This window comes from Scyliorhinus canicula, chromosome 10, assembly GCF_902713615.1.
Source record: "Scyliorhinus canicula chromosome 10, sScyCan1.1, whole genome shotgun sequence".
In the NCBI taxonomy this organism is placed as follows: domain Eukaryota; kingdom Metazoa; phylum Chordata; class Chondrichthyes; order Carcharhiniformes; family Scyliorhinidae; genus Scyliorhinus; species Scyliorhinus canicula.
The window spans coordinates 117,858,781-117,882,543 of NC_052155.1; the positions used below are offsets into that span (position 1 = coordinate 117,858,781).

General features: G+C 46.9%; 1 protein-coding gene across 1 annotated transcript in view; it reads left to right on the plus strand.

Moving 5' to 3' along the window:
• The window catches only part of pi15a (peptidase inhibitor 15a), a 48,313-nt gene that overhangs the window by 17,154 nt on the left and 7,396 nt on the right, over positions 1-23,763 (plus strand). The window contains exons 3-5 of the mRNA XM_038809638.1: positions 14,266-14,384; positions 16,314-16,446; positions 16,545-16,660. Of these exons, the coding sequence (XP_038665566.1) occupies positions 14,266-14,384; positions 16,314-16,446; positions 16,545-16,660 (368 nt within the window). The remainder of the gene's footprint in view (positions 1-14,265; positions 14,385-16,313; positions 16,447-16,544; positions 16,661-23,763) is intronic.

Sequence of the window (23,763 nt, forward strand, 5' to 3'; positions counted from 1 at the left end):
TTCCAGAGTGGAAGCGGGAAAATGATAGGAGCAGGTGAATCCATAGGGTCAGCACTGGGGGCAGCTGTGAGGTTCTTGGGTGGGGTCCCGTGAGAGGCCAGACTGAATGGACAGAGTGGGAAACTCTGACAAGGGATGTTTTCTAGCCTCATGAGGCCTGAAGATCCTCACATAAGGGGAGGAGACTGCAGTGAGAATGAAGCCCCAACACTCAGGCAGCACTGTGAAGCCAGAGGGAAAGAGCTATACAGAAGCTCAAGGCCACTAGTTATGGAGGCCAGGCCGTCAGGGATTAGAGTCTGAGTGGCTGGCTGTTCAAATTGGAATGCGTGTTTAATCCACGGCCCATCAGAGCTGCAGATTAAGGATGCCCTTTAAGGATGACGTTGACATGTTAACTGCAATCTTCACATGCATTAGGTTGCCTCGCCTGCCACAAGGAGATGTTAATTGCCTAATCAGCTTGCTGACCCTTCCTTGATAAGTCAATTGTGTCAATTTAATCAGCATTGCAATGCATGAGTGTGCCACTGATTGATGTCCAACGTTTAACCCTTTGGAAGCCTAGCCCCCAAGCATTGAATGCTAAGGCTCATGCTCATGTTCACGCAACACAGAGGTGCCACAGATATGGCCCCTAATTCAAGCTGTATGGCGACATTTCTCGTCAGTCATCTCATTCAAGTGATTCAGGGGGTAGTGACTTGTTTCTCTATGAGGTTAGAATGCATGTTCATTGAATGCACTCAACTGCCCTCACTGCTCACCCATGGAGGAGGCGCGCAAACCGCTGAGGCTCTCAAGGATTGAAGCGCTTCATTCAAGTGGAGTTGAGAGGGACAACTGTGGGGAAGTGGTTAATGTGTGACAGGGAAGGGAGTGAGGCTTAGTGGTAAGGCACTCACATAGGGGGATGCATATGGGTAGATGTCCCAGATATTGGGAGGGCTATGGTTTAGGGCATTGTTAGGACTTCTCATTGCTCACTGTGATGTTCTCTTCAGTTTATGATTCTGGAGCTTCATGCAGCCAGTTGAGTTGGCAGTTCTATTGATTGCAATCAACCAGCAGCAGTGACATCAATATGCTGCTGCACGTGGCCAGGAACAGCGTCCTCAGAGGAAGGGGAGGCAGGGACTGTTGATCTACCAGGAGCAGGACCATTGATGTCAGAGCCTCGGAGGAGACACTACTGACCAAGGGTATTCCGGCATAGAACTTCCTACCTCCAGGTGTCATTGATCCAGTGCTGAAGAAGACTGCATCTGTTCCAGGGAATGGTGGACCACCTGTGCCAAGTAATACAAGAGTTGGCACCACATGAGCTGGAAGGTCACCCATTGCCTGTGGCCCTGAAAGTCACTGCCTCTCTGAACCTCTATACCAGCAACTTGTTTCAGGGCTGCACCAGCAACCTGTGCTGCATATCTCAGTCAGCTGTGCACAAGTGCAAAAGGGAGGTCACAGACCTGCTATTTGCGAGGGTTCACATGTACATCACCTTGGACCGGAATCAGCCGAGCCAGGACGCCAGGGCCATAAGCTTCGCACACAGAGCAGGCATGCCCCTGGTGGAGGGTGTCATCGACTAAACCCACATAGCTTAGCACGCCCCCTGATGGCCTTGGGTGCCATTTTTGAACCACAAGGGATTCCAGTCCCTCAGCATGTAGATTGTCGGTGACCATGGGATGCGCCTTATGCAGGTTGGGAATGGGATTGGATGTACTCATTCCCGGACAGTGTCCATGATAATTACATCTTACAGCGCCCACAGGTCCTAACCATTTTGAATGAGGGCAGCAGCTGGAGGAACGGCTCCTTGGGAACAATGTTTACCAACCAGGTGTAGGCTGATAATGCCAGTGCGGAGGCCACAAACACCCGCTGAGACTTGCTATAATGACATCCATGCGTTCATGTGCGCGCCGGTAGAGCAGGCGATTGGACTGCTCACAATGCAGTCCTGGTGGCTGGACCAGTCAGGGGGAGCCTTCCAATACAGGCTCCATAGTGGTCTCCTGTGTTCTGCACAATCTGGCATTGCAGCAGGGAGAGCAGCTGGACCAGAAGGACATCTCCTCAGCTGAGGGGAATGTTGAGGAGGGCGGCGAGGAGCAGCCTGCTGGGGAGGAATAGAAAGGATGATGGGGTGTAGGGCTAGAAATGCCCTCATTGACTCTCGATTTGGCAATGCCCAGGACTAGATTGTGAAGATTTCTCCCATCATGGTATCTGACATCCATTCATTACTGAAGTGCCTGCGGGAGGTCATCGCAAGGTTAAAGTGATTGGCCGGATGCTGCAGTGGTGATACTTGCAGTAAGGACAAAGCGATGCTCCTCTTATCCTCAGTGGTATGTCTGACTCTTGCCTGACAGAGATTGTGGGGGGGGAGGGGAGGAGTGTGTCTGGGGTGGGGAGGTGTGCCAGCAGCACCACATCTTTACTGCATCATCAGTGGGTGGTGGGAGAGACATCACACTGCCATTCTCACACTCCACAGCAATGAAGTGCCGAGTGTGCCTGGGGGGTTTGCAGAGCATGGCACCATGACATCTCAGTGTGGAGGATCTGTATGGGCGAACAACGTGATTTTTAATACACTGGTGACTTATCTCTATTCGTGCCGAGGTTCATCCATGCCCAATAGTTGTGTATAGTTTCATACTCTTCATCACCCTCCTGCTATGTTGAGGTGTATCCCCAATATCCACAGTTGAGGTTGAGAGGACCTGCTGCCTTCTATGCCCTGTTGCCTGAGGTGGCCTTGGCGGGTGTCCCATTGAGGATCTGTGCCTACTTTCAGGTTACACTAAGTGGTAATTTAGCATGTCCAATCCACCTAACCTGCACATCTTTGGACTGTGGGAGGAAACTGGAGCCCCGGAGGAAACCCACGCAAACACAGGGAGAAAGTGCAAACTAATTTAATAATAATAGCTTATTGTCATGAGTAGGCTTCAATGAAGTTACTGTGAATAGCCCCTAGTCGCCACATTCCGGCGCCTGTTCGGGGAGGCTGGTGCAGGAATTGAACCCACGCTGCTGGCATTGTTTTATATTACAAGCCAGCGATTTGACCCACTGTGCTAAACCAGCCCCTGACAGACTCCACACAGTCAGTCACTCAAGGCTAGAATTGAACCCAGGTCCGTGTGAGGCACAGTTAACCACTGTGCCATCGTGCTGCCCATTTGAAGCCTGCATGATGGCACACATGCCCTCAGACATAGAGGTCACGAGTTGAACCATGGGGCGGACATCCCCCATCATGGAGTGCATCTCCTGCACCAAGGTCTCCACTACAGACATCATATTTGAACCAAGGCTGTAATGAAGTTCGGAGCTGAGCGACCCTGGCAGAACCCAAATAGAGTGTCAGTGAGCAGGTTATTGTTAATTAACTGTCACTTTTAATGTTAATGACCCCTTCCATCACTTTATGATGATTGAAATTAGACTGAAATGGCAGAAATTGGTTGGGTTGTATTTGTCCTGCTTTTTGTGTTCAGGACATACCTGGGTAATTTTTCACATTGCCGGTAGATGCCAGTGTTGTACCTGTACTGGAACTGCTTGGCTAGGGTGTGTTAGGACTGCAGAGCTTAGATCTGATCTGGTGGTTGTGGCATCGCTTTGCTCTGTCTATAACTTGCTGCTTATGGTGTTTAGCATGCATGTAGTCCTGTGTTGTGGCTTTACCAGGTTGAAATCTCATTTTTTGATATGCCTTGTGCTGCTCTTGGCATGCGCTCCTGCACTCTTCATTGAACCAGGGTTGATCATGCCACCCAACACGTTGTACGGTATACTGAATAGGAAGATGGGGCTTTGTTTCCACCAGGACTGTGCGGTGGTGACTCCTACTAGTGGATATTAAAGTCCCCTTCCCAAAGTATATTCTGTGCCCTTGCCACCCTCAGTACTTCCTTCAAGTGGTGTAATGATAGAGTGGAGGATATGCCGGGCCATGGCAAGTACTGAGAAGGTCGTAGCTCTGAGTGGCATTATGATACAGTGTAGTAATGAAAATTGCTTATTGTCACGAGTAGGCTTCAGTGAAGTTACTGTGAAAAGCCCCTAGTCGCCACATTCAGGCGCCTGTTCGGGGAGGCTGGTACGGGAATCGAACCGTGCTGCTGGCCTGCTTGGTCTGCTTTAAAAGCCAGCGATTTAGCCCAGTGAGCTAATGGTATAACCAGGGAAGTCTGAGGCATATCGATTACTAAAATAGGAGAATGGTACCTGTGGAGGATTCTATACATGGAGCATCAATTTCCTTGCAGTTGGTGATCAAGGGCCCTGAATTGTACCTTGTCACCTTGACGCCTGGATGAAGGATCTCTACGGAGGAGTGGAAAAATATTTTGGCTAAGAAAGTGACTACATTAACAGTCTATCTGGCAGCATCTGTCGAGAAAGAAAAATAAAGTGAATGTTGCGAGTCCAAATGACTCTTCTTTTAGCGCTGAAGAAGATTCATACACACTAACGGCGTTATCTCTGTTTCTGTCTTTCCACAGATGCTGCCAAACGTAGTGAGTTTTTCTAGCATTTTCTGTTTTTATTTAAGATTTCCAGCATCCCCAATATTTTGCTTTTGCAGTGCACAGGTGAGAGAGATGAAGTTGAAGGAGACCAATGTGTGAGGCTTCTGGGCTGTTGCAGGAGGCTGGTGTGGGGCGTTGGACCACTTGTGGAAAAGGGCAAGGCTATGCTGAAGGGAGATTTCTTCATCTGAAAAGAAATGGCAGCATTGTCTTTACGGAGAAGGTAATCGGAGCAGTGGGGGGAGGGGGGGGGGGGAGTTAACACTGATATGATAGGAAAGGGAGAGGTTTCAGGTTTAAGAGAGTCCAGAGAAAGGTCAGGAGCTTTTAAAATTGAAGCAGAAGGCTGTTAAAATAAAAAATATGAGAGGAGTAAGGAAAAACTGTGAGAGAACTGGGACATCAAAAAAAGTAAGAAAAGCAGGAAAAATAAGGGTCAACATAATTACAGTCAATATAAGAATAGAAGCAGATGATAAAACGCCGAGCAGGCTTAACTGTCTGGAGGAGAAAAAAGTTCAGTGTGATGAAAGAGGAGATGACACAGACACAATGGGCCAAACAGCTTCCTTCACATGGGAAGCAAGGTTTCCCTTTGGAAGTATGAAACTGTAAGGTTACACATGAAATATCTGCTTAATTTCCTCTCAGAAACTCCATTCTTCCTCGGCTTTTCCTTGGTGTGAAGGATTACAGGACTGATAAAAAAAAATGACACTGAGCACTGATCACCGAGTCTCACAATCAATGCTATCTCTTGCTTCCTCAGCAGCAGCCTCTTCACAAACTTCATCTTCACCATATAACTATCTACTAAAATTTGCCTTTAAAAACATAAGAGGCCACCCAGAGAGTTTCCAGCGCGCTTCTTTTCCACCCTTGTTGTTTTCACTCTATCCAACCCAAGGTCTATATCTGACCTGTGTCTCAACAGCTTCCACCGCAATCGTTCACTGTGTTCCTGAGCTGCCAAGTCTCAACTTCTTTACCCCTCTGAAACCCAACATGACCCGATTTGACCTATAGACATGCGTATACCCCATGGCTGTTGTCTGCAGAGCAGCTGTGTGGCCGTCTCCCAAATCTGATGCAATCAAGAAAATAAAAGTGTGTGTAAAAAAAATTCCAGGGACGCAATTTTTTGTTCAACTTGGATTGTTCCAATTGAGTCAATTTTCAGGGTTATTTCCTAAAATGTAATTAGAGCCTTTAAAAACATAGACTGGCGCATTTAAGGTTCAGTTCCATTACAAATATTTAGGGCCAGATACAGCAAAAAAAGTTTAATGATGCTTTAGAAAATAATTTGGTGAAAGAGTTCAGATAATTCTTTGTACTTCAATTACTCAATGGTTTCAATATGAGTTTTAGGCTTGAAGGCACATATGTTTTTTCCTTCTGTTGAAAGTTTAGAGAGAGACAAATGGCACTTCAGAGGGTGATTAAAGAAAAATTAGATGATGTTGCCAAACGGTTAAAGAGAATGAGAGAGAATCTGTTAAGGGCGGGGAGCAGGGTGGAAAGGGACAGCTAAAGGCATCGTGCTGTCAGAGAGGAGGAGAGATTTCTTTCTGAAGGGAGAAAAGACAAAAGTAAGCTTTAATGAGAGAAGGAAGGGAGACCTTGCTGAGCAAGAGTGCAGATGTAGGGTGGAGAGACAAGGAAGAGACAGAAGAGAACTTGTGAACAAGAGACAGAAGACATTCCTTTTTTCCCACCTCACACCCATTAAAGATAAAGAAAGACCCTGTAGCAAAGGAGAGATGTTGAGAGAAACCCTATTAGATTCTATTAAAGATAACTTTCCCAACCTTCATTGGTTGGGAAAGAGGGGAGAGGCTGGATTTGTGAGAGGGTTGAAGGTGGAGTCGCAGGTGGACAGGGTGGTGAAGAAGTTGTTCAGCATGCTAGGTTTTATTGGTCAGAATATTGAATGCAGGAATTGGGACTGCTTGTTTAAGTTGTACAAGTCATTGATAAAGCCACACGTGCAACACTGTGCTCAGTTCTAGAAGGACATTGTTAAACTAGAAAGAGTGCAGAAGAGATTTATGAGGATGCTACCAGGATGTCATGGTCTGTGCTATAAGGAGAGGCTGGATAGGCTGGTACTTTTTTCCCTGGAGCGTTAGGGTGATCTTATAGAGGTCTATAAAATAATGAGGAGCATAGATAAGGTAGCTGTCGACACCTTTTCCCAAAGGTAGAGGAGTCTAGGACTAGAGGGTTTAAAGTGAGAGGGGAGAGATAAAAAAGAGACCAGAGGGAAATATGTTTCACACAGCGGGTGATGAGCATCTGGAATGGGCTGCCAGAGGCAGTGGTAGAGGTGGGTACAATCTTTTCTTTAAAAGCAGTAAGACAGTTACATGGACACGGTGGGTATAGAGGGATATGGGCCAAATGTGTGCAAGTGGGACTAGCTTTGTGATATGGATGGCATTGACAAGCTGGGCAAAAGGGCCTGCTTCCATGCTCTAAACATCTATGACTCTATAAGAAGAGGACCTATTCAGGAACAGAGTGAGAGATATATTGTTGAACGATAAAGTCCTTTGCTGGGAAGGAAGATGAGTGAAAGATGACTATTTGAGTTGCAGAGAGTGAGAGAAAGAGAGAGAGATCTTGAAACAGGAATAAGAAATAAAGGGGCTAAATTTCTCAGCGGGGGTTTCTGTGGCACCTGCTGAAGTTGAGTTATACAATCTGGAGAACGCCTGCAGAAATTCACCCTCATCCAGTTTCCAGTATCGTCCAGCAATTGTAATGTTAATTAGCTGGACAAGTTATGGGAAATGGGATGGAGCACTGGACTATCACCTACTTCAGCATCTGCCCAGTTTTCCACCAACATACCAGGTAGATGGTGGAAGTGCTTTTCCAATTACTCAGCATCTTCAGGAGAAAACTTATATTTCTTAATAGATTTTGAATAATTTTGCAGCAAAGACTACATGTAAGAGTTTGTGAATGCAGGTTGCTCATGAGTTTCTCTATGGCAGAGAAAAAGTTGGTTGAGGTTTTCACATTTGGCTGAACACTGATGTTAAGCATTCAAAGAGATCTGTGTGTCTGCAACTATTCTTTCTGTGAATGTCCTTTATGAATATGTCTTTATGCATCAGTATACACCACAGGCAATAGACCAAGGAAGGTGGCTACAAGAAAAGGGACTTCAGGATGTGGGCCACCATTCCCAGTTAGACCAAAACCTCAAGTGATGTGTAGGTAAACGTTAAACAAGCATTAAGTGTGGATGTGTTTGAAAATTCAAAATGCAACTTTGACAGCAGCGTGGGCTACCCAATCCTAATGATGAATGAACGTCTCTAACTTTGAGCCTCAGCTGGAGGTATGGCAGTTAAAGGTCAGGAACCCATCTTCCAGTTAGTAACACAAGAAACATTTGCGTTGGTTAAGACAACAAAAAGGATGTATTTTCAAAGGATCCCCACAGTAGTACCGTGAGGTAAGTTATTAGTTTTTTCCAAATTCAAGATTTTTGAAAGGGAGAAAGTGTGACTTTCAGATGACTGACTGACAAGGAACAGATCTTCAGGAATACGATGTGTCTCGAATCCATGGCCTGACAAGAACCTTTGAGGCCAAGTGTACAATTACTAGTGTGATTGTGAACTTTCCAGGGTTTTCGTCTGACTCACAGGAATACTCTATGGCCAAATCGACATTGGCAGACAGATTTAACACACCCTCTTTTGGATTCCACCCATCATCTGTTTTTAGCTACTGACTTTGGCACTGTAAATTTGAAGCTGTGAATAGGATGTCAGACTTTTCCATTACCGTTGAATGGCATTTGGTTGAATCTAATTTGCTTGTTTCCCTTGTCTAAGTTCAAATGATTCTAGTCTGATCCAGTAAGAAAAAAATGCTTGTCCCCCCCATGGCTATGTTCGCACGTATGTTGCCTAGAATTATAGAATCTAGCAGCCCAGAAAGAGGCCATGTGGCTATTCATACCCAAGCCAGCTCTTGGAGGAACTATCCGATTTAGATCTCAGAATTTTCCCCTAGAACTCTGAAAATTAGTCCTCTTCAAGTATATGTTTAATTGTCTTTTAAAAGTTCCTATTGAATCTATTTCCACCACCCTTTCAAGTAGGCTAGTCGAGGTCCGAACAGCATCGGCTACCCCATCCTAATAACAAATAAACTTCTCTAACTTTGAGGTATGGCAGTTAAAGGTCAGGAACCCATTTTCCAGTTTGTAATGCAAGAAACCTTTGCTTTGTTTAAGACAACAAAAGGGTGTATTTTCTCAGGACCCCCACCGCAGTGAAGTTATGAACATAAAAGGGTATGTAAAGATCTTCTTTAGGCATATTAACAATGAGAAGACAGAGGGGAGGTGAGTTGCACAGGTAATGGACGGACAGCAGTGCTGCCTGTCTCTAGGGAAACAATATAAATCTGCTGTGCAAATAATCGTTCCCGCAGGGAATTCTATTACAGTGCTGTTACATAGAAATCTAACAGTTAAGTATAAAGAACTTAAAACAGTATTATCTGTTATAAGAATATTTATAGGACCCTAGAATGCATGATACATGTATCAGTTTTACTATTTTTATATTTATAGCTTGCAAAAGAAATGTTTTATTCCTTCAAGGGATGCAGATATCGCTGACCAGGCCAACATTTGCTGCTGATCCCTAATTGCTGTTGAGAAGGTAGTGGCGAGCCGCCTTATTGAATTGCTGCAGTTTATGTGGTACAAATACACCAACCATAGTGCTGTTAGGGAAGGAGTTCCAGGTTTATGACCCAGTGGCAGTGAAGGAACAATAGTATAGCTACAAGCCAGGATGATATGTGGCTTGCAGGGGAACTTGCAGCTGGTGTTATTCCTACAGATCCGCTGACCTTGTCCTTCGAACTGGTAGAAGTTAGAGGTTTGGAAGGTGCTGTTGAAGGAACCTTGGTAATTTGTTGCAGTGCATCTTGTATATGTAACACATTGTGGGTCGGTGGTGGAGCGAGTAAATGTGGATAGCATGCTGATCAAGTGGGCTGCTTTTTCCTGGATTGTGTTGAGCTTCTTGAGTTTGGAGCCACATTCATCCAGGCCAGTGGAATGTATCACACTCCTGTTTTGTGCCTTGTAGATGGTGAACAGGTTTTGCGAGAGTTGACGTGAGCTATTGTTCCAGAATTCCCAGACTCTGACCTGCTCTTGTAACCACAGTATTTTTATGGCTAGTACAGTTCAGTTTCTGGTCAATGGTAACCTCCAGTATGTCGATGGGGAATTGAGCGATGGTAATGCCATTGAATGTCAGAGGCGATGCTGCATCAGCTGTCTGGAATGCAAGCACCGTGTTACACCTTCACCAGGTTGACACCACATTTTCAGGTATGTTTGGTGCTGTCCCTGGCATGCACTCCTTCACTCTTCATTGAAGGCTCTTGGTTTGATGGGAATGGTAGAGTGGGGGATGTGATGGGCCATGAGGTTACAGATTGTGTTATATACAAATCTCCTGCTGCTGATAAGTGTCCAATTGTGAGCTGTTAGATCTGTTCTGAATCTATCCCAAGTTGCACGGTCGTCGTGTCACACAACATAGTGGAAGATGTCCTCAGTGTGAAGATAGATCTCGTCGTGGACAGTTTGGAAGGTACATTAGATATTAGTCTAAAATTTGTACATGTCCCTCAGTCATGCATATTTACATCAAAACTTGGCTATTTTAATGCATTCCAGGGCCACCTCTTTTGTTTGACCTTCCATAAACATGGGGTTGTTCCAAAATCCTGCTGCCCATGTTCTAACTAACACCAAGTCCCAATCACCCATCACCTCGATGCTTGCTGACTTGTAATGGCTCTCATTTAACCAATGATTCAATTTTTAAATTCACATCCTTGTTTTAATTTCCCCCTGTGATTTTTCCCCTCCCTATCTCTGTAGTCTCTTCCAGCCCGACAACCCTGTAAGACCTCTGTACTCTGGTTGTTTGACTATAATTAGTTCAATAATGCCTCCAGCTGCCTTAAACTCTGGAATTGCCTCCCTAATCCTTCCTCCCTCTCTTACCTCCTTTAAAACCGAGCTTTTGATCATCAGTCCTAATAGCTCTTTATGTGGTTTTGTGTCATAGTTTACTTTATAATGTTGCTGTGGTGTGCTTTGGAATATTTTCCTATGTTGGAAGAGAGGGTGATGTAATATCCTGCACGCGACCTACGGGGTGGGAATAATTATCTTGCCCATGGTCCTTGAGGTGTACAAGCTCCCCCAATAGGAGCGAGGGATCTCTATTAACACCTATATAAAAGGTGAGACACCGACTAGAGAGAGAGAAAGGGATCTACCGGGCAGTGTATATATCACATTGTAAAAACAAATAAGTTATTTACTTTACTCGATGTTGACTCCTCATGTCCTTATTAAAGGTGAGATTGCAGTACTGACATTGGACTAGTAATCCAGGTTCAAAACCCGCCTTTGCAGATAGTGAAATTTAAATTCAATGTAAGTCTGGAATTAAAAGTCTAATGGTAACTGTGAAATCATTGTCGATTGTTGTAAAAAACCATCTGATCCACTGGAAAATCTGCCATCCTTACCTGGTCTGGCCTACATGTGACTCCAAATGGGCGGCACGGTAGCACAGTGGTTAGCACAGTTGCTTCACAGCTCCAGGATCCCAGGTTCGATTCCCGGCTTGGGTCACTGTCTGTGCGGAGTCTGCACGTTCTCCCCGTGTCTGCGCGGGTTTCCTCCGAGTACTCCGGTTTTCTCCCACATTCCAAAGATGTGCAGGTTAGGTGGATTGGACATGCTAAATTGCCCTTAGTGTCCAAAACGATTAGGTGGTGTTACTGGGATAGGGCGGAGGTGTGGGCTTAAGTAGGGTGCTCTTTCCAAGGGCTGGTGCGGACTTGATGGGCTGAATGGCCTCCTTCTGCACTGTAAATTCTAATTCAATGTCTATATGTCTAGATCCGCAGCAATGCAGTTGGCTCTTAACTTCACCTTCAAGGGCAATTAGGGAATGCAATAAATGCTAGCCCAGCCAGTGACGCCCAAGCCCCATGAACAAATAAAAAAAAGCTGCTACATAAATACAAATTTGTGTTATTATTTGAAAATGAGGCAGTTTGGAGGAATGTTTCCTCCAGCCATCATGTATTTGAGAGACAGTAAACTCCGTCAGGACATTTCTCATGTTTGTTATTTTTAGCGAATTCCGAAGATGCTCTTTATGATTCCAATGATGTAGCCAGAAATAACAAAAAAAATAAATTGGACATGAAATTCAGCTCAGTAAGCTCGAGTACAGAAAGAACGATGGCTGCTGGGAAACACGTGTTCTTATACCCCGCCTCATTGGGCGGAGCTACCTTACGTCTTGACCAATGAAAAAGCAACACTTGGGCCAATGAGCAGCAAGCTTTCTCCACCAATGGTAGCTCACACTCCCAGGTGCCGTAGTACCTCTAGTCATACGACCACAAAAACATACCAAGTAAGTGGATCCTGACATCAAACGGCCTGCAATGCTCATTTGGCAGTGATTTACCATTTCAGACCATGCAGGCACAACTAACATCCCCTCTTAAGCACACCAAGCTGAGCATGAATTCAGGGGTCAACCCTCACTCTACTATAGAGTTATTGGAAGTACTGTGTTAATTTATTTGGAGGTGTTTTGCTAATATTTAGGATTTTCAAGGGAATGGTGCTGGATCCTGGCAAGGAGGTCAGGAGAGTTGGTCAGCTTGTCAGGTGAATGTTTGTTTTGGTACTGCGACATACAGTTGGAGGCTCTTTTGGGCTGAGGCATGATTTAAAAATGGGGCATAGGCTGTAGAGAGGGGAAGCTTTGTGTTCATGGAAGAAGACGAGGGAGGACACTCTGTGGGAGGACACTCAGACTCTGGTTCGCTTGAGATGTCATTCCATCATCTCCTTTGCTCCACAATTCCACACCTTTGAAACAATTTGCCAAATAGCATAGCAGTATCCTTTACAGCAGCATTCTGAAATAAGAGCCACTGGGTTGGTGGCTGAGAATGTCGGACCACGTGATGGTGCTACTTCATCAAAGGTTTAGTGTTACTCCCAGTCTTCCTCATCACTAACTCTCCAAGCAGCACTTCTTAGATATTTGAAAGTCTAAATACAGAATGCCTGGATGAAGAAAGGGGGTTGGGAGTGGAAAGCAAGTAGTTCAGGGTCACACCATCCGAAGCTTTAACTTCATGTGGATAGCAGGATGAGGGTCAGGTGGAATTTGAGAAGGAGCATAAGGCAGGAATATACTGTGATCCTCAAAGTTCTCATTGATCCCATATGCAACACCATCTACCACAAGTAGCTCCATGATGCAGAATATCTTCTCAGGTAATGCAGGCATGCCTGTCCCCTCTGGTTCTAGTCTGCTTCTTCCTGTTATGTACCACCTTGCCCTGCAAGAGAGAGGATAGAATGCCGCTGAGTGGGTTTGCAAAGTGGCTGCCATTGCTGACTAACTGGAGATATGTGGAGACAATGGGTGGTGAGTGTGAGGCTGGCACTATTGATATATATGCAAAGGTGAGGTGGAGTATCTGAATCTCATGTTCACAAAATTACAGGGTATTTACAGTGTAGAACAAGGCCATTTGGCCCGTTGAGTCTGTACTGGCTCTCTGGAAGAGCATTCTACCATGGCCCTGCCTTATCCCAGAGTTCTGATTGCTAACAATTGCTGATGGGTGAGTGATAGGTGTGTGGTAGAATGAAAAGGTTGGTGGCAGATGTTTCATGTGACTTATTTCTTGACCTTGACCGATATTGACAGGCCATCATTCCTGTATCAGAACTTCAGATTTTCAGAAAGCTTTTGATAAAGTCCAACACAAGAGGTTAGTAAACATAATTAGAGCACATGAGATTTGGGGGGGGGGGGGGGGGGGGGGGGGGGAGAATACTGGCATGGATGAGAACTTCTTGAAACCCTGAAGACTGCTTCTCAGGGACAGCTTCTGGGATTTACCGTTATTGGCCACCTGCTCTCTGCTCACAGTTTGCATCGAGCGCCTCCTGTGAAACATTGGATCTCTCCTCTTTTCCAATTGAAATAATTTAGATGATGAACGAGAAAGAAATTTGAATGCTGCCCACTTCAATTAAACCTAATGCAGGGCCATTGCGCATCCTGATATCCAAGCAGGAAAACAGACCTAAACAAATTGTTCCTCAATCTTCCTCCATCACAATACACAGCAGTCAGTGGAAATTTATCATCATTTCAAAGATGTTTATCAAAATGAGGAAAATTATTCTTGTAACATAATGAGCATGATTCTTCACCAGAAATGAGAATGGAAAATGAAATGTTAAACGTGAAAACTATTTCAGCAGAAGCCAATTCAATATCATATTGATGGAAAAATCAATGCACTTATTTTCATGTTCATTTTAAGGCAGCACGGTGGCGCAGTGGTAGCACTGCAGTCTCACGCCGCCGAGGTCCCAGGTTCGATCCTGGCTCTGGGTCACTGTCTGTGTGGAGTTTGCACATTCTCCCCGTGTTTGCGTGGGTTTCGCCCCCACAACCCAAAGATGTGCAGGGTAGGTGGATTGAACACGCTAAATTTCCCCTTAATTGGAAAAATGAATTGGGTACTCTAAATTTATTTTAAAAAAAATTTAGGTTCATAATGTGAAGTAAATTATTTATTTCATTTTGTGTCAATACAGGTGTGGGATGAAAATCTAGCAAAGTCTGCTGAATCTTGGGCTGCTATGTGTATCTGGGACCATGGGCCATCGTATTTACTGAGATTTCTTGGACAGAATCTGTCAGTTCGTTCTGGACGGTGAATATTTGCTTTTTAAGTTGCTCCGCTTGGAATGTAAACTGGAAGTTTGTTTTTCCTTTTTGTATGGAAGTTAATTTTAACTCCCTCCTATATCCTGAGCCATATGGGTCAGTATGTTTCACCTTCCCATTCTGTGTTGCATTTGCTGATCTCAACCAAGGAGGTGGTAGGGGCTCCACAATTGGGCTCGGGTCCCTTGGACGAGAGAGGGGGAAAAATCAGGCAGGGCTCCCAGTTCTGGATTCATTCCTCGGATGGAGGGCTTGTTATATGAGGAAAGATCAGATAGATTGGGCCTTTATTCCCTGGAATTTAGAAGAGAGGTGATATCAGTCAAACATACAATGTGCTTCCAGGACTCGACAGGGTAGATACAGGACAGATGCTTACCCGGGATCTAGAACCAGTGGATACAGTCTCAGATTAAGGGGCTGGCCATTTAGGAATGGATGAGGAGGACTTTCTTCACTCAAAGGGTGGCAAACTTTGGAATTCTCTTCCCCAGAAGGCTGTGGAGGCTTCATCACTGAGTATGTTCAAGACTGTGATGGATAGATTTTTACTTATTAACAACATCAAGGGTTACAGGGATAATGCAGGAAAATAGTGTTGAAGTAGAACAGCAGCCATGATTTCATTGAATGGTGGAATGAATGGGCTCAAAGGGCTGAATAGCCGATTCCTGCTCCTATTTCTTCTGCTCTTATGCCATCTTCATTTCTGAAACCAGCTCACTGGTGTGACAGGTGATTTTATGCAAAGGGAGAAAAAGAATGGAATTGAGTTGCTTTAGGTTGGCATCTATTCTTGTGGCTGCACCATGCAGACATGTCCAAAAGAAAACATTGTCAAGATACTAATAACTCACATTCATATGCGTGGGTTTCCTCCGGGTGCTCTGGTTTCATCCCACAGTCCAAAGATGTGCGGGTTAGGTGGATTGGCCATGCTAAATTGCCCGTAGTGTCCTAAAAAGTAAGGTTGGGGGGGGTTGTTGGGTTACGGGTATAGGGTGGATACGTGGGTTTGTGTAGGGTGATCATTGCTCGGCACAACATCAAGGGCCGAAGGGCCTGTTCTGTGCTGTACTGTTCTATGTTCTATGTTCTATATGTCTTTTATATTTGCAGTGGGAAAATGCTACCTGGAACAAATTTCAAATTGATATGCATGGGCACAGGGAGAGTAGATTAATAAACAAGGCGTGGGGGGGCACTGGTTTAATGAATTAAAAATAACAATGGAGAAACTGCAGTTTAATTTTCAAAGTGTAAGTTTACTTCAATTGGTCATTCTCTTTCTCAAGTCAGAAGATTGAAACCCGACTTAAAGCTTTGAACCTACACTACAGTGTGGTATTTGAGTATTGCTGAAAAGTGAAACTGCTGTTGAAACGTTTGGTTTTGCATTCATCAGACAGTTCATAAGAATCCCAATTATAAAAGGTGAACTGTCCTGATGAGTTTAAGATGAAAAGCTTTGACAGCATATCTCTTTTTTCAGCAATACTCAATTTCTGTACCACCAAACATGTGGAAGTGCAGTATTTGGTGAGTATTGTATTATCAGAGGTACAGCACTTAAATAGTTGATTTGTTAAACCCCAGGGCTCTGCCTGCCCAAATAGTTCAGGTAGATATTAAAGATTGTAGAAGACTATTTGAAGATGAGCGGGCTGTTTCCTGATCACCATCTCTTTTACAACCAACACCATCAAAACAAGTTTAACTGTTCATTCATCTAATTGCTTACTGTGGAATTTGTTTGATGCAGGAACAGGCACTGGATTTTAAAGATAATTATTCTGGCTGTTATGCACAATTGGATATAACAAGATGTTATATAAATGGAAAAGTTTATTTAATTACTACCTCGTTGCCTTTGGAGCATGTATTTAACAGTGATAATGTTTTTTATTTTGTGCAGTTATCGAAATATTCTACAACTCGTGAAACCTTGGTATGATGAAGTGAAGAGCTACAGCTTTCCATATCCTCGTGATTGTAACCCTAGGTGTCCTTTGAAATGTTATGGACCAGTATGCACACACTACACTCAGGTACCAATCCTTTCATGTTTCTTCTGACTTGTTTTTAAAACAATGTTTTATTAAACTGTATTGTGTAATAACTGAATACAATGTTGGTTATTCTTTAGATGGTTTGGGCAACATCCAATCGAATAGGCTGTGCAATCCATACCTGCCCCAATATGCATGTCTGGGGATCAACATGGCGACGTGCGATTTACCTCGTATGCAACTACTCTCCAAAGTAGGTGCACACATTTGTTTCCAATAATTGCATTTATTACTTAATCTGCCTGCAAATGTAAACTGCAGATATTCAGATTTTTACAGTTTGGTTGATAATAGCTAGCAAATTGCATCCAGGGATAAGTTTCACTTTCACTCCGTGGTGGGTAACCTGGTGGAGAAATCAATGGAATGAAAACTGGAAAGGTTCTGAAACTAGTGGGAAGCTCACTTTGCCATTCAACCACCCACATAGTGAAGGCAAAATATTACCAGTCTGTATTTGCACTTCTTATCCTTCTACGTTTGCTTGTTTAAATGATTTCTGCTCAGTCATGTGTTAATGCCACAGACTTCCGGTTGTGGCCATGGTATGAGTGGTCGCAGCTCCTGCTCAAAGGCATAGAAAAGAGGCATTTTTACCTGAAAACGGGAGAAAGTTTGACGGTAAAGTGTTGCTGAAGTTTGCAGGAGAGGTTTCCCCGGATGTGGCATGTCTGTTGGCTACCAAACCCGGTAGAAGAAGGTGAACGATCTGGCCAAGGAATTGGAAGAGATCTGTGGCGCAGCAGTTATTGGAAAGATGGCGGAGGTGAGAGGGCCAGTGCAGGTTGGAAAGCACCAAATGGAACAGTTGATGACTTTCATCCGGGAAGTGTTCCATCAACAAAGGAAAGAGATGCGAGAGGACCAATCGAAGGCCATCGAACGGGTTGTGGCACCCCTGAAGGGATCGATGGTAAGGGTTGAAAAGTGCTTGGAGGCACAGGGGTCGCAGATCCAAGAGATGGAGAGGGTGATGTTGGACCACAGCAATCGGGTGATGGCACTGGAGGAGGTGGTGGGGCTCGAAAGGAGACCTTTGCAAGATGCTGAGAGCAAATGTGGAAGAACAAGAGAATAGGTCGAGAAGGCAGAATCTGTGCATCGCCGGCCTGCCTGAAGGAGTGGAAGACACGAGTGCCAAGGGATACGTCTCGAGGATGCTGGCAGGGCTGGTGGTGAAGGGGGTGCTGGGCAAAACCCCTGAGGTGGATAGAGCACACAGGTCTCTGAGGCAGTAGCCAAGAGCTGGGGAGCCGCCATAGGCGATGATTGTAAGACTCCACAAATTTGTGGAAAAAGAGAAGATCCTGCAGTGGGCCAGCGAGAAACAAAATTGTGACTAAGAGGGGAACAAGGTCCAAATATACCAGGACATTGGAGCTGAACTGGCAAAATAGCGTGCTGGATTAAATCGGGCCAAGGCAGTGCTGTATTGACGGCAGATCAGGTTCAGGATGCTCTACCTAGCAAAACTATGGGTGACTTGTGAAGGCCGAAATATTACTTTGAGACCCCAGAAGTGGTCAATAACTTTATTAAAGAGCACAAACTGGGGGAGGACTGATCTTTATTGGGAGACGGAGGAGTCGGTATTTTGGAGTACGGAGGATACGGGTAGAGTGGGGATTGGAGGTTGGGGTGGGGGGTTCTCTTTTCCTCCCAGGCATTTCTTTTCTTGTTGGGTTGACAATGGGTAAGAGGGGTGAAAAGTTTGTAAGGAGTCAGCAACCAGCACCCCCCCCCCCCACCCCCCCGCTCTTGCTGCCTGTGGCGGTATTTGTTCTATATTTTCAGAGGAGGTGACCTGTGATTTGGGATGTGTCTTTATTTGGGTGGGGGTGGGGGAGGGGGGAGGTCCGTGAGGAGCCTCCTACACAGAATAAAGAGGCGAGGATGGGGGGTTAGTAGGAGGAGCCTTTGGGCAGGAGTTGCCACACTGGCAGGTAATGCTGGTGAACGGAAGCGAGATGGGGGAGATGGCTGAGGGGGAAGGGGGAGGTGGGAGAGGGGGGGAAAGGGGCGGAGATGTGACATGGCAGGGTTGGAGAAGAAGCGAGGTCAGGGGCAGAGAAGGGAGCCACCTTGGATGGGCCCGTTACAGGGCCATATCAGAAGGGGCAGAGCCAAAAGCAGCGGATGGCGGACGGTAGAGGGGAATGGAGGCGTAAGCCCCTGGTAATGCTTGTAACGTGGAACGTACAAGGGCTTGGTGGACTGGTGAAAAGATCTTGGGTCTTCATGCACCTCAGGAGTTTGAAAGTGCGGTGGTCTTTTTGCAGGAGATGCACCTCCACATGAAGGAACAGGTTAGGTTGAGAAACGGATGGGTGGGTTAGGTATTTCACTCGGGGTTTGACTCAAAATCATGGGGTGGCCATCTTGATGAGCAAGAAGACGGGGTTTGTGAGTGCGAAGGAAGTGATGGACCCGGATTGAGGGGGGGGGGGGGGGCGGGGGGGGGGGGGGGAGGAGATATGTGATGGTGAGCGGGGACGGCAGTGGTGTTGGTCAATGTATATGCACCGAATTGGGACCATGTAAGGTTTATGAGGGGGTTTCCGGCAGCGATCCGGATATGCACCAATTGATCATGGGAGGGACCTTGTGCTCTAGAGCCAAGGGTGGACAGGTCGAGCCCCAGGTCAATGGGAAGGAGCTGGGTGGCAAAGGAGCTGGGAGCGTAAATGGAATGGATGGGCATGGTGGACCCGTGGCACTTCAAGAATTCAGGGGGGAGGGATTACTCCTTTTTCGTGCATGCTTACAGGGTATGCTCCAGAACTGAGATTTTTGTGGTGAGCTGTGAGGTGTTGGTAGGGGTGGAGGGGACAGAGTACGCAGGGAAAGTCATTTTGGACCATGCACCCCTCTGGCTGGAGGTTCGCCTCAGATTGGGACGGGAGCAGAGGCCGGATGGAGGCTTGATTCAGAGTTGTTGGCAGATAGAGGGTTTTATAAGGTGCGGTTGGTGATTAAAGAGTATGTTGAGTTGAACCAGAATGGGGAGGTGTCGGTGGTCACATTTTGGGAGGCACTGAAGGTGGTGGCCGGAGGGGAGATTATCCCATTTAAGGCACATGAGGATAGGAAAAGGAGGGAGCAGTCAAGCGTTTACTGATTGAGATAGTCGAGGTAGACAGGGATTATTCAAGGGCACCCGCTACGGATGGATTGGCGAGAAGAAAAAAGCTATAGAGGCAATTCAATTGACCCACGGGTGGCAGAGGTCACAGTGGAGAGCCCAGAGTTGGTCCACTTGTGCGCTGGCACATGTACCATGGAATAGGGCATCAGGGGGGCTTGTTGAGCTTCCTGGGGTGATACAAAATCTCGTAATTATATGTGGAGAGCTCGATCCTCCACTTCAAGATCTTATAGTTTTTGATCTTGCCCCACAGTCTATTATTGAACATGAAGGCAACCGACCATTTGTCAGTGAGGTGAGTGAATCCCCTGCCGGCCTCCAATGCCGCACAGCTTTCACAATGGCTTAGGCCTCCTTTTCAACAGAGGACTGCCGAATTTCGGAGGCATGGAGGGTGCGGGAAAAGAAGGCCATGGGCCTGCCTGCCTGGTTGAGAGTGGCGGCCAGAGCTACGTCCGATGCATTGCTCCTGACCTGAAAGGGGAGGAACACGTCGACCGCGTGCATCGTGGCCTTGGCGATGTCTGCCTTGATGCGGTTGAAGGCCTGGTGGGCCTCAGCCGTCAGGGGAAAAACTGTGGACTGAATGAGTGGACGGGCCTTGTCCGCATAGTTAAGGACCTGCTGGGCATAGTAGGAGAAAACCCCCAGGCATCGTTTCAGGGCCTTGGGGCAGTTGGGGAGGGGGAGTTATATGAGGGGGCGCATGCAGTCGGGGTCATGCCCTAGAACTCCATTTTCCAAGACATAGCCAAGGATGGCTAAGCGGTTGGTGCGGAACATGCATTTCTCCTTATTGTACGTGAAATTAAAGAGGTTAGCATCATGGTCCTGCTGATCCTGGCCGCAGATGGTGATGTTGTCGATGTACGGGAAGGTGTCCTGCAGTCCGTACCGGTCAACCATTCGGTCCATCTCATGTTGGAAGACCGAGACCCTATTAGTGACACCGAAGGGAACCCTAAGGAAGTGATAGAGGCAGCCATCTGCTTCGAACGCAGTGTATTGGCGGTCCTCAGGGCGGATGGGGAGCTGGTGGTAGGTGGACTTCAGGTCCATTGTAGAAAAGACCCGATACTATGCAATCTGATTGACCATGTGAGATATGCGTGCGAGGAGATACGCATCGTGCTGTGTGTACTGATTGATGGTCTGACTGTAGTCAATGACCATCCTGTAATTCTCCTCAGTCTTTACTACTACCACTTGGGCTCTCCAGGGGCTATTGTTGGCCTCAAAGATACCTTCCCACGGAAGCCGTTGGACCTCCGACCTGATGAAGGTCCTGTCCTGGGCACTGTACCGTCTGTTCCTGGTGGCGACGGGTTTGCAATCCGGGGTGAGGTTCACAAACAAGGAAGGTGGATCGACCTTAAGGGTTGTGAGGCTGCATACAGTGAGAGGGGGGGGGGGGGGGGGGGGGGTGGTTGTCAGGGGTCCACCGAATTTTAAGGTTAAGCTTTGAAGGTGGCACTGGAAGTCCAGGCCGAGTAACAGGGCAGCGCAGAGGTGGGGGAGGACGTAGAGCCAGAAGTTGCTAACTCTACGCCTTGGACGGTAAGGGTCGCGCTGCAGTACCCCTGGATTTCATGAAATGGGTCCGGAGGCCAGGGAGATTTTCTGGGTAACAGGGCGTACCGCGAGGGAGCAGTGCCTTACCATCATGGGGTGGATGAAGCTGTCTGTGCTCCCGGAGTAAAAAAGGCAGGATGTCTTGTGCCCATCGATTTTCACCGTTGTCGTTGCAGTTGCGAGGTTGCGGGGCTGAGACTGGTCCAGGGTGATCGAGGTGAACTGTGGCAGATGCTGGGAGGCCCCGGGCTGGTCAGCGGTGGTGGAGGTGCGGCAGGCGATGAATAGCCAGACGTGCTTCCAGACGAGCAGGGGTCCTGAGGCACCGTCCAAAATGCGCCAAAAATGGCGACGCCCACGGGGCACATAGCGGGCGGCATTAAAGATGGCGGCGCCCACAGGCCGCACATGGCCTGCGGAGACGAAGATGGCAGCGCCCACGGGCCGCATGTGGCTAGCGAGGAGGAAAATGGCGGCGCCCCTGGGTCTCACATGGGGGGTGTCGGAACGCTGGGCCTAGAAACAGCGGCGACCGACTGGGCCTAGCACACAGAAACAAAGGGTCCGTTCTTTCCGCATCCGTTGCAGGTTGCGCTCCGTGCCGGGCAGCGCTGCCAAGGGTGTTTGTTCTGCCCGCAAAAATAGCATTTGGGCCCCCCGGGGTTGGCTGGCTGCCGCGCAGCGCAGGCTTGCGGTGAGCTGGAGTCGGTAGCTGGTGGGGCCCACAATGCCGATGAGGGTGCCATGCGGTCGGGGACGTACGATTGAACATTATGGGAGGCCACTGTTAATGAGTTTGCGAGCTGCCTGGTTCCCGCAAGATCAGGCGTACCCCCTTCCGATAGGCGCTGGTGGACATACGCAGACCTCATGCCCGTAACAAAGGCGTCACGGATTAAAAGTTCTGTGTGCTGGACTGCCGAAACTGCCTGGCAGTCACAGTTCATCCCCAGGATGTGCAGAGAGCACACCAGAAATTGTCTAGGGATTCTCCAGGGAGTTGCTTTCTCATGGACAGGAGGTGCCTGGCGTGTAGTTGATTGACTGGCTGAACGTAATGTTCCTTCAGGAGCTCCATTGCTTCGGACTAAATGGGTGCATCCTGGATGAGAGGAAAAATGTCAGGGCTCACCTGTGAATAAAGAACTTGGAGCTTCTGTGCGTCCGAGGGTTCTGCAGTGGATGTTCGGAGGTAGCTTTTAAAGCAGGCTAGCCAGTGGTCAAAAGTGGATGTAACGATGGCTGCTTGAGGGCTCAGCTGCAGGTGATCAGGCTTGATGCGAAGCTCCATCGTTTTAAAAATCTTGCTCAATAAATTGATGCACTAATGGCTCCTCCCACTAACCGGAAGTATAAAGATCTGCAGTCGTGAGCTTGCTGCCAGTTCATCTCGTCGCAGGCAGGCTCAGTTGTAAGACTATTAAAACCACTGTTCACTTCCAATCACGTGTCTTGTGAATTGATGGTCTCATCAGAGAGTAGTGGAATAATCGAGGCTTTATTGAGCGAAGATGTTGTGCCTCCTGTAGCTGCTACCAGAATGGTTGCAGCACCGGCGAGCACACACATTTAAACACCACCTACTGGGCAGAGCCAGCAGGCAGGGATTTACCCTGTACCTCTAGTGTATGTGTCTTACCGTAATACATATAATACAGCTAGTGGTGACTACCACAGACCAATTAGAATGTGGGTCATATAGGCCCATATCGCTGTTAAGTACAGATGTAAAAGTGCTGGCTAAGTTGGTGGCGGGGAGGGCTGAAGGTTGTGTCCCGGGCTGGTTGGGAATGACCAAACAGGTTTCGTAAAGGGCAGGCAACTCTCCAGTAATATAAGGAGGCTGTTAAATGACCCCAACGAGAAGTTGGGTACCAGAGGTAGTGGTGTCCATGGATGCAGAGAAGGCATTTGATTGGGTGGAGTGGCGGGACCTGTTTGAGGTCCTAGGCCGAAGTTTGTGGCGTGGAGTGTGTTATATGTGGCACCGGTGGAGATTGTTCGGACCAACGATATAAGCTCATAAAGCTTCGGGTTACACAGGGGAACAAGGCAGGGTTGCCTGCTCTCGTCGCTGCTGTAGTTTGTGTGGAGTTTGCACATTTCGCTCCCTCCATCCCCTGCTCCCCATGTATGTGTGGGTTTCCTCCGGGTGATCCAGTTTCCTCCCGCAATTTAAAGATGTGTAAGTTAGGTGGATCAGCCACACAAAATTGTCCCTTAGTGTCCAAAGTTTAGGTGGCGTTACTGGGATAGGGTGGGGGAGTGGGCCTAGAGAGGTTGCTCTTTTGGATGGCCAGTGCAGATTCCATTGGGCCAAATGGCCTCCTTCCGCACTGTAGGTATTCAATGATTTGCTGAACCTCTCAGTTTGTGTGTGACCCATTCTCTATTAATAATCCCACAGCAAATTTAAGACAAGATAAACTAAAAGAGTTAGTTTATTTTCCACACACTCAAAACATAGGAGAGGGTGTCCTTAATAGCCCCGGTACATTTACACGATGTAAGAGGGATAAGGGAAAGAAAGAGATAAAGGGGAAACACCACAGACAAAATAAGAATTATTCGGCGCGATT